The sequence below is a fragment of the Psammomys obesus genome, unplaced genomic scaffold (genome assembly GCF_907164565.1).
Source record: "Psammomys obesus unplaced genomic scaffold, mPsaObe1.curated_primary_1811, whole genome shotgun sequence".
Lineage (NCBI taxonomy): Eukaryota > Metazoa > Chordata > Mammalia > Rodentia > Muridae > Psammomys > Psammomys obesus.
This window is the reverse complement of record NW_026585580.1, coordinates 12,438,988-12,451,205: the sequence shown is the minus strand read 5'-3', so window position 1 is coordinate 12,451,205 and position 12,218 is coordinate 12,438,988. Positions and strand designations below refer to the sequence as shown.

Here is a 12,218-nt window from a genome sequence, read left to right as displayed (position 1 = left end):
GGCCATGAGTCAGGTGGCCTCCACTGTGGAGATAACCGAACAGCACATTGTTAGTGAGCGAGGTGGCTGTTTGGCAGTAGGAATGAGGAGTGTCAGGTAGCCCTCATTTGGCCTCTTCCATGAGCAGCTAGACTGAACAGTGGGGTAGGTACTTTCTGTTCCAGGGCCAGGCGTCTCTGTTGGCCAAGTTTCAGTAATGAGAAAGTTCCTCTAAGAAAGCTGGCTTTGTGTTGATAGAGGGAAGAGCTGCTTATAGAAATCCTTCACCATTTATTTATTGGATCAGGAAAATGGGTTGGGGGATGCCTTCAAGAAGACTTGAGGTTTGATGGAAGGGTCACCTCCTCACCTTTCAATATCTGTAGCTGCCTTAAAGCTATTCCATACAAGGTCACTTGGTTCTCCATTCCTGGGATTTGGGGAGAGGGAGAATCAAGCAATTTAAAAAAAAATTCCTAGACTTGAACATAAGGCAATTATGTCAGATATAGCACTGTGGGATTCTGTCTATTTCTGCTTAGAATCTCCGTTTGATTTTTCTGCATCTGCTGTTAAAGAAGACTGGCATGGACTGTTGCTGCCGCCTGGGGATAGCTCCCAGAGGAGGGGTGTGAGCAAGGGTTTACCTCCGCCTTGAGGTGTGGAGGGGTGGCATAGCTCAGTCGTGCAGGCCATTGCTGAGGGCATAGGCTCATGGAATGTAGAACTCCCTCAGGAATGTGTTCCTGTTTTTTTTCTTTCTCTTCCTTCCCTCCCCCCTTCTCCATCAAATACAAAACTCTGTATGATAAGTAGCCCCATGTTACTGTGAAACGAGTCTCCAGAATATTCACGCTCCAAGTCTAAAACCCCTGTACCATTAAACAAGTACTGCATTTTTCTTCCCTCACAGTGTAGCAGCCGCTCTTCTGGGCCCTGTCTCTGCATCTGACAGTTCAGTACTCATAGAGGGAGCACACAGTGTCCTCTTTTCCCTGACTTTCCTTCACCTTCGTGTTACAGTTCGCCCTGTTACGATGTTTCAGGATGCCCTTTTAAGAGGAGAAACACCTTTTCATTTCGTAGTCATGGGATCTCACAAAATTAATGTCATTGGTCTGAAGGGGATTACAGACATTGTGACCACAGGCTGCTATGCTTATAATGCCTTTCAGCACTTTGAAATAATCTGTTCAGAGTTTAAGACCATTCCTCTTCCGTTGTGCCCCCTCCCAGGAAGTCAGTCACATGCTTTCAGAGGCCACATGATGGAGCTCTGCTCAAATGCTTACTTGTGCCTCTTGTGTGAAGTGTTGTGCTTTCTTCCAGGTACCCTGCTGACTGCTCATTCTCCAACTCCTGTAGCCCCTCACCCGGTTACTGTCCCCACATACCGAGCCCCAGGAACACCCACCTACAGCTATGTGCCCCCTCAGTGGTGATTACCCTGCAAACTAATGTAAGTATTAGTGAAGTGTGCGGGCTGGCTGGGCCCGGGTGAGGGTGTGCTTTTCTGAGGAAACTCGGAAGCTGACTTCAGATTTAAGTGCTCTTCTAGTTTGCTTCTCTTGCTGTGAGAAAACAAAAGCACCTTAGGAAAGGGAAGATGGATTGGCTTACACTTAATAGTCCGTTAGAATGGAAATCTGAAGCAGGACCTAAGGCACAGGCCATGGAGGATGGGTGCTCATTAGTTTGCTCCCTCCAGCTTGCCTCCTTGCTCAACTACCTGCTTTATACAGCCTAGGCCTACCTGCCCAGGGAGAGCACCACTGGGCCTTACGTCCTTGATTAGCAACCAAGAATGTGCCCACAGCCCAGCCTGAAAGAGACAGTTTCTTGATTGAGATTCCCTTTTTGCAAGCACTAAGAGAAAGATGTACCTGCTCTTTACACTGACTGGGACCTCCCAGGGCAGAAGGAAGAAGGCCATTGAGTGTTAACTGTGCATCTTGCAGCTTCTGTCGTGGCTTGTATCGTCCTTCTACTTGCTGCAGTTTGTAGGGTTCCAGTTATAACGGGGGCAAGGGCCACAGGATGGGGCTCTAAAGTAGGTGGGAACCAGGTACAGCAGCTTTGGCTACTGTTGCCCTCTGGAGTTAGTGAAGCAGAGATGGAAGAGCCTGTCTGACTGTTTATCATTCTTTCCCAGATTTGAGGATGGAGCTGTGCAGTCACTTCATTGAGTTCCACAGCTGGTGCTGCAGGCCTTGTGCCTCCAACCAGGACTTTCTTCTTAATGCTCTCGACACTTAGCTAAACACAACTGCGTCCCAGCCCAGCAGGTCCCAGCTCGCTAGTCTCCAACTAACTCTGTGGGTTGGTTTTAAAGCAAATCCTGTTTTGTGGACTGCCTGGCAAATTTTTTAGCTAATTGTAATGATAAAAAGGGAGTATTACTCTATTCTGAATTATATCTAGTTGAATGCATGTTTAAAAACAAACACAAAAACAAAGCTTGCTCAATCTACCTGCAGTGAGTGATGCAGAAACATCATATGCAAAACCCAAAGGACTGGACTGTGTTCTACAGCCTGTGTCACTCGCGCACTCCTGTAATGTGTGCTGAGGCTCAGAGTTACACATGTGCAACTGAATGTCCCTATTGAAGCATCTGGAGTACTGGAGGGGATTCTTGGGGTACTGGGGACACAGATTTGTAGCAGCCTGGTTTTTGCCACTGACCAATCCTGGAGGGAGCTGCAGGAACTTGGAGAGAGTGTGAGCCTGCGGTGGCTGCAGACAGCCACAGCAGGGGGGGATAGTAGGGTCCCTCTCCTTCACTTCAGCTAGTGTGTGCTCTGGGAAGCAGGGATGCACCTGAAGCTCTCTGGGAAGATGGGAGCTGGGTGATAGTACAGCTGGGATGAAGGCTTGTCTGTGTGTCAGTAGAGCAGTGTCTGCCATCCGAGTCTCCACTGTATGTCTTACAGGATAATGTCTTGTGTATCTGTTGGGACTGTTGGGAAAGACCAGTGTAGAACTGAACTGTCTTCCTAGGAGGGAAGACATCAAAGAGAAGCCGCCACACTGAGGTGGTATTGTCTCTTGCTTTATTTCGCTTAAGGAACCATTTTTCCCCCCTTGAGAAATAATTGAGTCAGCTAAAAGCACCGGAGGTGCTGTTTTCATCCCATGAAGAAGGGCAGGACTTCAGCTGTGTGCTGTGGAGAATGTTGTATATTTAAGACTGGCTAAAAGGGAATAAGTGTATTTTTAACTTAGTTCCTCATGTTTCTTGTAGAGAAACAGGACTGTGATTATGTCTAAAAATGTAGAAATAATGTAGCTTGTCCTGGGTCATTCACCTGTCCTCTGTGACTAGCTGGAGTGAGGCCTACAAAGCCTGCAGAAGTGGTCTGAGCCTCTTTTGGCACCTTTTTCTGTAGCTGAAGGCACTCAGTACCAAGCAAATGTGGAAAGTAGAAAGGGCTAGGCAGTTTTGGGATGCACTTGCCTGTCAGGATCTGTTGTGGGAAAGGTTTTGCGTGTGTAACTGAGTGTGTACATAAGAAATCAAGAGGTTCTTTTTGCCTGGATACACACCCAGCTTGAATCTGTGAGCCATTCTATTCAGTGTGGGTCAGAAGGGCGGGAGGGCCTCTGGGGTCTGTGGAGTGGGTTTTTATTGTTTTCAACTCCATTGAATTGCTGGGGCTTTGGTTGGACGGGATGCTTGTCTCTGGCAGCTAGGCCAGGGCCTCCATGTTGGCTGGCAGTCGTCTCAGTAGCAGACAACTTGGCTAGAGGGTGAATCACCTGAATAGCGAGCCTTTGGTAACGTTATTTTTATAGTAATGTTCTCCATAATTTTTTTTTAGCATTTTTAAAAAAGTTTAGAAAGATGTCTGCATGGATCAGTGTAAACAGAAAATTCCTCATTCCTAATGTCCATGAACATAGAATATTTACTGATGAGTATGTTGAATTGCCTCATGAGCACTTAACAGTGTCAGTGTGTGATTGTGTTTGAGTGTGTGTGTGTGTGTGTGTGTGTGTGTGTGTGAGATGTAGCGGGGGAGCAAGAAAGCACACAGTGCACAGAGCTGGAAGCATTTGCTGTAGTCACACAGCTTGTATCTGTACTTCATGTTGGAATCCCCATCTCTGTGATGGAGGTTTCCCTGAACTCAGCAGACAGAAGGTGGTTTGCCCAGGTGAATAATCACAGATCACTAGGACAAATGTACCTGTGATTTTCACATGTGTTGGAAAAAGTCCCCTCACCCATCCCCAAGTAAGCATACCTGCTCCCCCGCCTATAAAGGGTAGAGTTGTTTGCCTGCAGCGTGAAGTCACCCAGTCTTTGGGCCTGCTTGCAGCTGCACACAGTGTGTGTGTCTCCACAGGCTCTGAGTTCTCAGGAGAAAGAGTGGGATCACAGCCGCTCCTGCTGATTGCATCAGCTTTACACACTTGCCCTCAGTCTGTTAAAAACTCGTTCTGTTTCTTTCAAATTGTGACTAACAATACTTCTGCATTGTACAACTCATCCGTGTGGAAATCTTTTCTGTTTTGAAGCTGTCGGCTCTTCAGCTGTGAAATCTGGTAAAGAGCGTACCTATCAGGTGGGAATCTTGGCATGTGGATAGTAGCAGACTGTCAAGAGGTGGTGATTTCCACAGCATTCGGTTTCAGCAAAATTATGGGGCAGAACTTGGTCAGTATTTTGTTACATGGCTGCATAGGTATCCCAAAAATATCAAGGAACTTTCCAAGAAAGTGTGCTTTTTACGTCTGTGACATTCCTGACTAGAGTCCTTCAGTTGAATTCTTTTTGAAGACAGGAAGGCAAAGAGTTGTGAACATTGCCATCTTTGTTAATACATACATACATACATACATACATACATACATACATACATACATACATACATACATACATACATATATCTTCTCTGCTGCCTTCCCTGAGGCTAGGGAGCTTTCTTCCTCTGCCGCAGTTGAAACCTCTGTAGAGTTGTGGAATGATGAGGAACCTGTGACAAAGTCAGACCACCATCAGGATTGGGCCAGTCAGGCTGCAGGCATGGAAGTGCTCTCCCAGAGCTTTTGTCTCCTGTCTTGTCTTCCTTGGAAGAACCATTGTGAGGCTTCTGGCCTGCCAGTTACCATTATGGGTGGCAGCTTTTGAGAGTTTTGCGGAGGCAGTGTTTCCAGCAGGTGGGGCAGTCCCCAGTTCTGGATTGGCTGCTGAGTCTCCTGCCTTTCCTCAGCTATGCACCTGGCATCTTATTGCATTTGTTTGTGTTATTCTGCTGTGACAGGAGGCTGAAGGAGCAGACTGCATGTTTCTTGGGGACCTGTAACAGTGAGAAGAAACTTATTCTTGGGGAGGTTTGAGCTCACTGGCTTCTGATTTGGGCCTTTGTGAGTGTGCCTGTGGTCGGGAGATGCTGGCAAGTGCCAGCCTTAAAGGGCCTGCTTCAGATGTCCTCAGCTCTCCTTCCTCATGTTGCAGTACAGTAGTTCTGACTGCAGGGCCACCTACTCTCACTCAGCAGCTGATACCTGTAGTTGTGGTATACCTGCTACTGCTGGGTGGCGCAGGACTTTCCAGGGCACAGTGGCAATTGTGGCAGCTGCTGTTCCTTTCCTCTGGTGCTTTCTGAGGGTTACTAGGGGGCAGGAGAGCAGCTAGCTGACCAGTGGAGTGCAGAACTTACACTCGTGTCCCCCCCCCCCCCCCCAGGTCTTCGTAGTTCCTGAGCTGCTTATTCCGCCCAGTGCTCTGTGTTTGATGGAGTGATACCCAGAGAGGATGCTGTGGTCTCAGTAGGAACAGTGAAATTAATTCCCCATGTCTTGGAGGATTCCTCTCTTCCCTGGCCCCTTCCTGTTCATTTAAAGAGAAGAAACCCTGTGGAATACATCTTAGTAGAATTATGGGATGGGAGGCAGCAGCTTTTCTGTTCAGGGACTGCAGTATTTCTACGTGAGCTGTGAGGACCTGATGGTATACAAGCAGCTTCCAGGGAAGGGCAGTGGGTGGGTCTGGTGCAGACTGTGGACAGTGTAATAGACCAGTTAGGTCAGATTGGGCACTGGCTCCCAGCAGGGCTGTTGTGGCAGCTGGAGGTCCCAAGGAGCCTGATAGGCTGTGACTGAACAGAAAAGGTTCTTTTTTAAAACTTTTATTTTTAAATACTCTTTTTTTACACTGTTTTCTTGGTACTTTTTTTATGCTTAAGTCAGCGTCGTCTTCCAGTGTTACAGGCCTCCCTTGCCTCTTCATTGAACTTAAGTGTCAATACAAAGGAACGGGCAGACTGTCCATCCCAGCCAGTTCAATTAGATGGAAATTCATACTGTTTTAATTTTTTATGCAATCTGATGAGTAGATGAGCTCAGATTTAAAATCCTTAAAAGCACGTTTATTGTAACAGGAATTGTTATGTATTAATACTGCAGTTTTCAATAAAGATTGACTTGTGTTGCATATTCTGATTTTTTTTTTTTCATGTGAGTTTTGTCAGAGGTGATGGTGTGACTGGCACATGCTGCCACTTCTCCCAGCCAGGAGGCCACTAGGGGATTGGGGCGAGGCTGTTTCTTCAGCCCTCGATTGGCTTTGGTAGAGGGGTCCTCCTAGGTGTAGTGGAGGAGGAGGAGGCTTCTGCAGCTCTACATAAGCCTCCTGGGTCCCTCAGTTCAGCAAGGAGGATGCCGAGACCCAGAAGTACCATTGAGCCCACCCCTTCCCCATTGGAAAGGAGTCTGCGCCCACCTGCTGCACACGGCCCCCTGACCCACTTTCTCTCCCAGCCCCTTTCCGGGCTTCTGCCACAGTGAGTCTAGCCACCCTGGGGCACCTCTGCCAGAGCCTCGGGCTGTGGCCTAATGAGCAGAGCAGCCCTTGTGCTAGACCATGGGCAGAAGAGCAGAAGGGGAAGGCAGGGTGCCCACACACAGAAGAGGAGATTCACACGGCAACAGGTGGCCAGCAGCCAGGTGACTTGTCATGAGTTTCTTTATGAAATTAAATGTGGTTTTTAGGTTAGAGAAGGTACAGTGCAAGAGTGACTGGCCATGCTTCTGCATCCTGTGGGCGCTGCATGATATGCAGGCCTGACTGTGTGCCCCACGAGGAATCGGTCCACGCTGGGCCACAGAATTCAGTCCTATGGCTTCTCACACTCGCTAGGGTAAGGCAATCTTTCCGCGTCACTAACCAGCCTTCTCCATTGTTCAGGGAAACACGACAGCATCATAATGCACAGGGGCTGGATATGTGTGCAGCCACCCGGCCACAGGGAACTATCACTAACCTGCAGCCAGGCACACAGCCGACCGCACTGCTTTGCTCTCGTTGCACACAGAACGAGGGCGTCCGGCAGCCAGCAGTGTCCAGAAGGGCCAGGAGGCATAGGGCAGCTACGGGTAGTTAGGAATGCAGAAATCCTGGTTCCTGACCTCTGAAGTTGCAAGTGGGCTGGGGCCTGAAAGGACAGAGAGCAGAGGGGCACACACCTGCTTTTGCAGGAGGCTTGTGGCCACAGACTTTGGTCTCCTGTCCAGCGGAAACAGGAGTGGAGATGATAACCTTTCCAAAGAATGTCCAGAGCAGACGGGCCTATGTGCACAGCCTGGCCAGGCATCTCTGTGGCGTGCAGGCTTACCGCTGGTTGCAGTTCTGCGCAGGTCCAGAGCATAGGCAGAGGCTGGCACCCATGCAACGCCGCACTAGCCATGGGGAAGAGGCCAGAGGCAGGGAGGGCCCAGACTTGCCTCAGCTCTGATGCTGTACCTGCTCACTTCCAGTTTGCAAAACAGGCAGGGGGCCCGATGGAGGAGGCCTCAGAGAGGTAAGGCCAGGTCTGCAGCATGCTGTCAGGTAGTCCGCTGACCGCTGGCTCACTTTCGGAAGGGCGTCAGTCGGCTGATGCTCTGCCAGAAGTTAGATGGCTTCCGCCTGGGCTCTGCTAGCACCAACACCTGCTGCTGGGGCCGGCTGGCAGGCAAGGATGGATGCTTGTGGCGCGTCAGGTATCGTGGCCTGCCAACAGCTGGGCAGGGAGAGACAGCAGGGGGTCACAAGGTATAAGGCAAAGGGGCACTTCTGTGTTTCCGCTGCAGACCCTCCACAGGGTTTTTGCCACACAGGATTTGCTTCCCAAGGGGCTAACCACAACACACGACCCCAAATTATCAATAGCTTTGGGTCTGGGTCTGAGGGCTGGCCAGGGCCACTGTCCAAAGCATGGGAGAGTTGGCTGTCTCCCAGGCAGCTGTAACACAAATATTTATCAGCAGCCTGGGGGAGTGAGCGCTGTAACTCCTGGTGCCATGTGGAGATCAGGCCATCCTCTGTGACCCTTATCACCTTTGGAAACACCTGTAAAGGGCAGTGGACATCTCCAGGGATCCATGGGACTAGCTGGCATTGCTTTTGATGTCAGAGACAGAAAGGTAATCAAGGCCAGAACTGCCCAGGGAGGGGGCCGCTTTCCCATTTACCTTTAGGCTTTCCTGTGGCCTGCTGCTTGCTGGCATTCAGCATGGCCTGCTTCCTCTGCAGCTCAGTGATGGAGAAGCCTGAAGCAAGGGTACACATGAGACCCCGCCTTGCCTTCCTCAGCTGTCTGCATGCCTCCTTGGAGGGTTTCCTGGTCCAGGTACTTCCTTCTTGGTGCCCCATTCCTATCACACTTGAGACAGCCTGGCATGCAGGGACTTCCCTAACCTGCTCAGCCATACTGTTTTGCCAACCGAGGGAGAAAACAAAGATCCCCCGAGCCACCACTTCATTTCCTACCTTGATCCTGTGTCCCCTCCCCACTTCCCTAAAACCTGGCTTCTTCCTCATCACCACTGTTGAGGCTCTTTCCCAAACCAAAGCATGAAGCTGGGGACTAAGGAACAGGAAAGGATGGGAAAGGATTCTGTGGTACCAACCCCATGTTCTCCCAGGGCTTGAGCCGGGAGGGAAGGTGCTCCCTCTTGTCTCAACAGATGGGCACATATAGTGGGGTACTCCGATCAGACTCAGGCCAGTGGGGCTGACCATATAGGAATGGGCATTTCTGCCCGAGTGGTAAGCACAACAGTCTGTGCCTCAAGGTTTCTGCAGCCTCACTCAGCCCCGAAGTGTGGTCACGGCGGCCCGGACCACCTGGTAGGCGGGCCCCAAAGGCTAGGCAAGGCCCAGCGGGGTCTCCCACCTGTCTCCTGGTCCAGCCGCACCTGCTCCCTCTCCCTGGCAAAGGCCTTGAGCCAGCGCTGCTTCTGTTCTGGCTTCCTGGCACACAGTAAGTGGCTGTCCCCCGTGGCAGCACAGTACAGACGAAAGGCGTTCTTGACGCTCACATGGAGGTCTCGGTCTTTCCCATCTTCCACGTCTGCCACCTCCAGGTTGTCCATGTCCAGCCGGCCCTTGTAGTACAGCACATCCCGGCGGAGCAGATCCTGCCAGATGCCGCCCTGAGCCATGGCTGCCCAGCAGCCAGGACCACCTGGCCATGCCCAGGGTCCACGCCCACCTCCCCTCCAAGCCACTGACTGACAGGACAGTCTTGTCTTTCAAGGTGCACATGGTCTGGTGGGCAGAAAGCCTCAGAAACTAAAGCAGCGGTCTACATGGTGTGGGAAAGCAGAGAGAACAAGGAAGACTTCGAAAACGGCCATTGAGCCATTGTTCGAAAGGAGCAGAAGCTAGCAGAAGAGAGGCCAGAGGTTGCTGGGATCAGAGAACTCATGAGACAGAGAAGCGAAGGCTTGCAGGGGGAGGCATGGTCTGGGGAGCAGCAGGCAGGAACCAGGTCAGGAAAGGGCATTCCCAACGACACGCCCACCCCAGTGTCCCTGGGCTCACTAGAGAGAACCAGTTCTAAGGGCCTGACTGGGGCTCCTGGGAACAGGAGATGGCCTGAGCAGTCTGACAGGCTCTTTGCCTCTAGACCAGGGCTCCAGCCTACTGTTCTACCTTCTGAGACCGGTCTGGCCAGGCAGGGTGGTTTGGATACCTTTTTACAGTAGATGAGCTGACGGTCAAAGAGAAAAAACATTCTCTGCTGACTCTTGGCTTGAGGCTGTGTGACACGGGTCAGCTCCCCCGAGTAGATAAGTTCCGAGCTCCTGACCAGGAGGTCTTCCCCCTGAGGGAACCCCAAGGAGGGCCGTGAGGCAGAGGCACCAGCCTTAGGCTCTTTCCTGCCCCTGTTGTTGGCGAGTGGGTGTCTTCCCTCTGCAAGCCCAAATGGCTAGGCCAAGGAAAGAGGGACACTCTTAAAGCCCCGGGAAGCCTTGACAGTGTGGCTGTGGGAGGAGAAAGGAAGGCAGGTTTGACCCATCCTTGCGGAGGGCTGCCCTGTGGCCATCGGCCTTCTGTGGCTGTTGAGCACTAGGAATTATGTAATCTGTCACTGTAACGTACACAGTGATTTCAAAAAGTTTGTTTTTTTAATGCAACAATGTAAGATATTTTTGTTGGTCACATTTGAAATGACATTTTGATCTATGGAGTTAAATAAAGCCCGTTGCACTTTTTCGTTCTGTGTGTGTTGTGTATGTCTGTGCTCACATGTGTATGAGTGTGGGGGGCCAGAGGTCAACATCAGGTATCTTAATCACTTTCCACCTTTAAAAAAAAAAAAAAAAGCAACCTTTATTATTTATTTATTGTGGGAAGGGGTGGGTGCATACCACAGCAGGTATGTGGGGGTCAGAGGACACCTGGCAGGATCCTCTCTTTCCGCCAAATGGATCCAGGACACTGGCACGAATTGTCAGCTTTGGCAGTGGGGACCTTTACCTGCTGAGCCATCTCTGCCTCCTTTGTCGAAACAAGTTTTTTTTTTTTTTTTTTTTTTCACTGAACTCCTAAATTCAGTTAGGCTGGCTGGCTGGCCGGCCAGAAAGTTTCAGGGATCCCCGTCTCCACCATCCAAGACTGGGGTACAGGTATATCGCCGCACCTGTTGTTGTTGTTGTTGTTTGTTTTGTTTTATGGGTGTGGGGCTCTGAATTTAGGTCCTCCTGCTTGCACACAGAGCGAGCAGGCACTTCACCACCCACACCCCAACCCCCCCCCTTTGGAAGATGGCTACTAGAAGTACACACTTCTGGACATGGCTCATACTGCCTTTTCAACGGACAGTGCTGCTTTAGAGAAAAATTAGGCCTGGCACAACCTACCCCAGCAGCTAGATGTAGTTAGTACCTGAAACTGGCACTCAGGAGCTGCTGGCAGCCATCTGTTTGAGGATGACTGCGCTTTCCAGTCCTTAGCCAGGCATGGGCCCAGGACCAGTCTGCTGCAGTGTCCTGCTCCCCCTACCCAAGTGTGAGGACTCCGTGCAAGGGCAGGGCCTAGAACTCTATGTCTGCACTTTTCTGTGGCTTATTCTGGCAGGGTTGCACTTGTTTGCTCATCCCGACAGCTGGCCTAGCAGACCACAGCTCCACACGGGTGGGGGGTAGGTGTGGCAGATTGCTGGGTGCAGAGGGGCAGTGTCCTCTCATCCCCACGCCTCAGAGGGAGCAGGAGTGTTTAGTCATCAGTTTCCTTGTGGTGGCTGCCTCAGAAGGCTAGGTGACTCAGACACAGGGATGAGCAACCCAGAAAAACGGACAAAACCTTGACACGGGAGGAGCCATTTCCAGCCCCAACACTGCCGCTCTCTCAACTGTTGGAAAGTCCCTGAAGTTACCTAAAACTTAGTAGTCCAGCCGGTCCACCAGAGCAGAGAAACGGACCAACGTGTCTTAGAAACACAGTTCCTTGGGTTAGGGCTGTCCCTGCGCTGGTGGTGCCCAGATGTGTGGTAGCGCACACAGGAAGGAGACCATTAGGGGGCAAAGTGGAGGCACCACCAAAGGCCAGAGAACCTGTCTCGCAGCCGCTCCTAGAAGTGCAGTGGATCCCTGCACCTCGTACCTTCTGGGCAAGAACGGTTTTCAAGCAAAGACCCCACAGTATTTTCTGGGCGCTGGGGCCCTCACCTCCCAGTCCTCTATGGAGCTCTGCCACTGGGCAATCTTGTCGATGTTTTCAAGTCTCCGTTTCCGCTCGTTGATGAGCTGGGCCACATTCTTCATGGCGTGCAAGGCAGCTTCGACATTCTTAAAGTCCCTGGGGCAGAACACACAGAAAGGGGGCGGCAAGCTGGAGAGCAGAATGAGCTGTAGGGTCCTCAGAGCCCCTCCACGTGAAGCCGCCCCTGGCCTCAGCCTCACCCCTCAAGTATAAGGGCCCTCTCCTCCATAACTTCCGGGTAGAGCAACTCAATACTCCAGTGTCA

General features: G+C 51.0%; 2 protein-coding genes across 7 annotated transcripts in view; one reads left to right on the top strand and one right to left on the bottom strand.

Moving 5' to 3' along the window:
* The window catches only part of Fam168b (family with sequence similarity 168 member B), a 28,508-nt gene extending 22,090 nt beyond the window's left edge, over positions 1-6,418 (top strand). For 4 of the 5 annotated variants that reach the window (XM_055606646.1, XM_055606644.1, XM_055606635.1 and 1 more), the window contains 2 exons: positions 1,309-1,438; positions 2,132-6,418. In XM_055606646.1, the coding sequence (XP_055462621.1) occupies positions 1,309-1,421 (113 nt within the window). In that variant the 3' untranslated portion in view covers positions 1,422-1,438; positions 2,132-6,418. The remainder of the gene's footprint in view (positions 1-1,308; positions 1,439-2,131) is intronic. The other variant, XM_055606626.1, reaches the window with a different exon arrangement.
* The window catches only part of Arhgef4 (Rho guanine nucleotide exchange factor 4), a 49,897-nt gene continuing 42,898 nt past the window's right edge, over positions 5,220-12,218 (bottom strand). For both annotated transcript variants that reach the window (XM_055606602.1, XM_055606605.1), the window contains 5 exons: positions 11,920-12,049; positions 9,942-10,073; positions 9,141-9,384; positions 8,437-8,514; positions 5,220-7,985 (listed from right to left, as the gene is read on the bottom strand). In XM_055606602.1, coding sequence (XP_055462577.1) covers positions 7,834-7,985; positions 8,437-8,514; positions 9,141-9,384; positions 9,942-10,073; positions 11,920-12,049 — 736 coding nt within the window. In that variant the 3' untranslated portion in view covers positions 5,220-7,833. The remainder of the gene's footprint in view (positions 7,986-8,436; positions 8,515-9,140; positions 9,385-9,941; positions 10,074-11,919; positions 12,050-12,218) is intronic.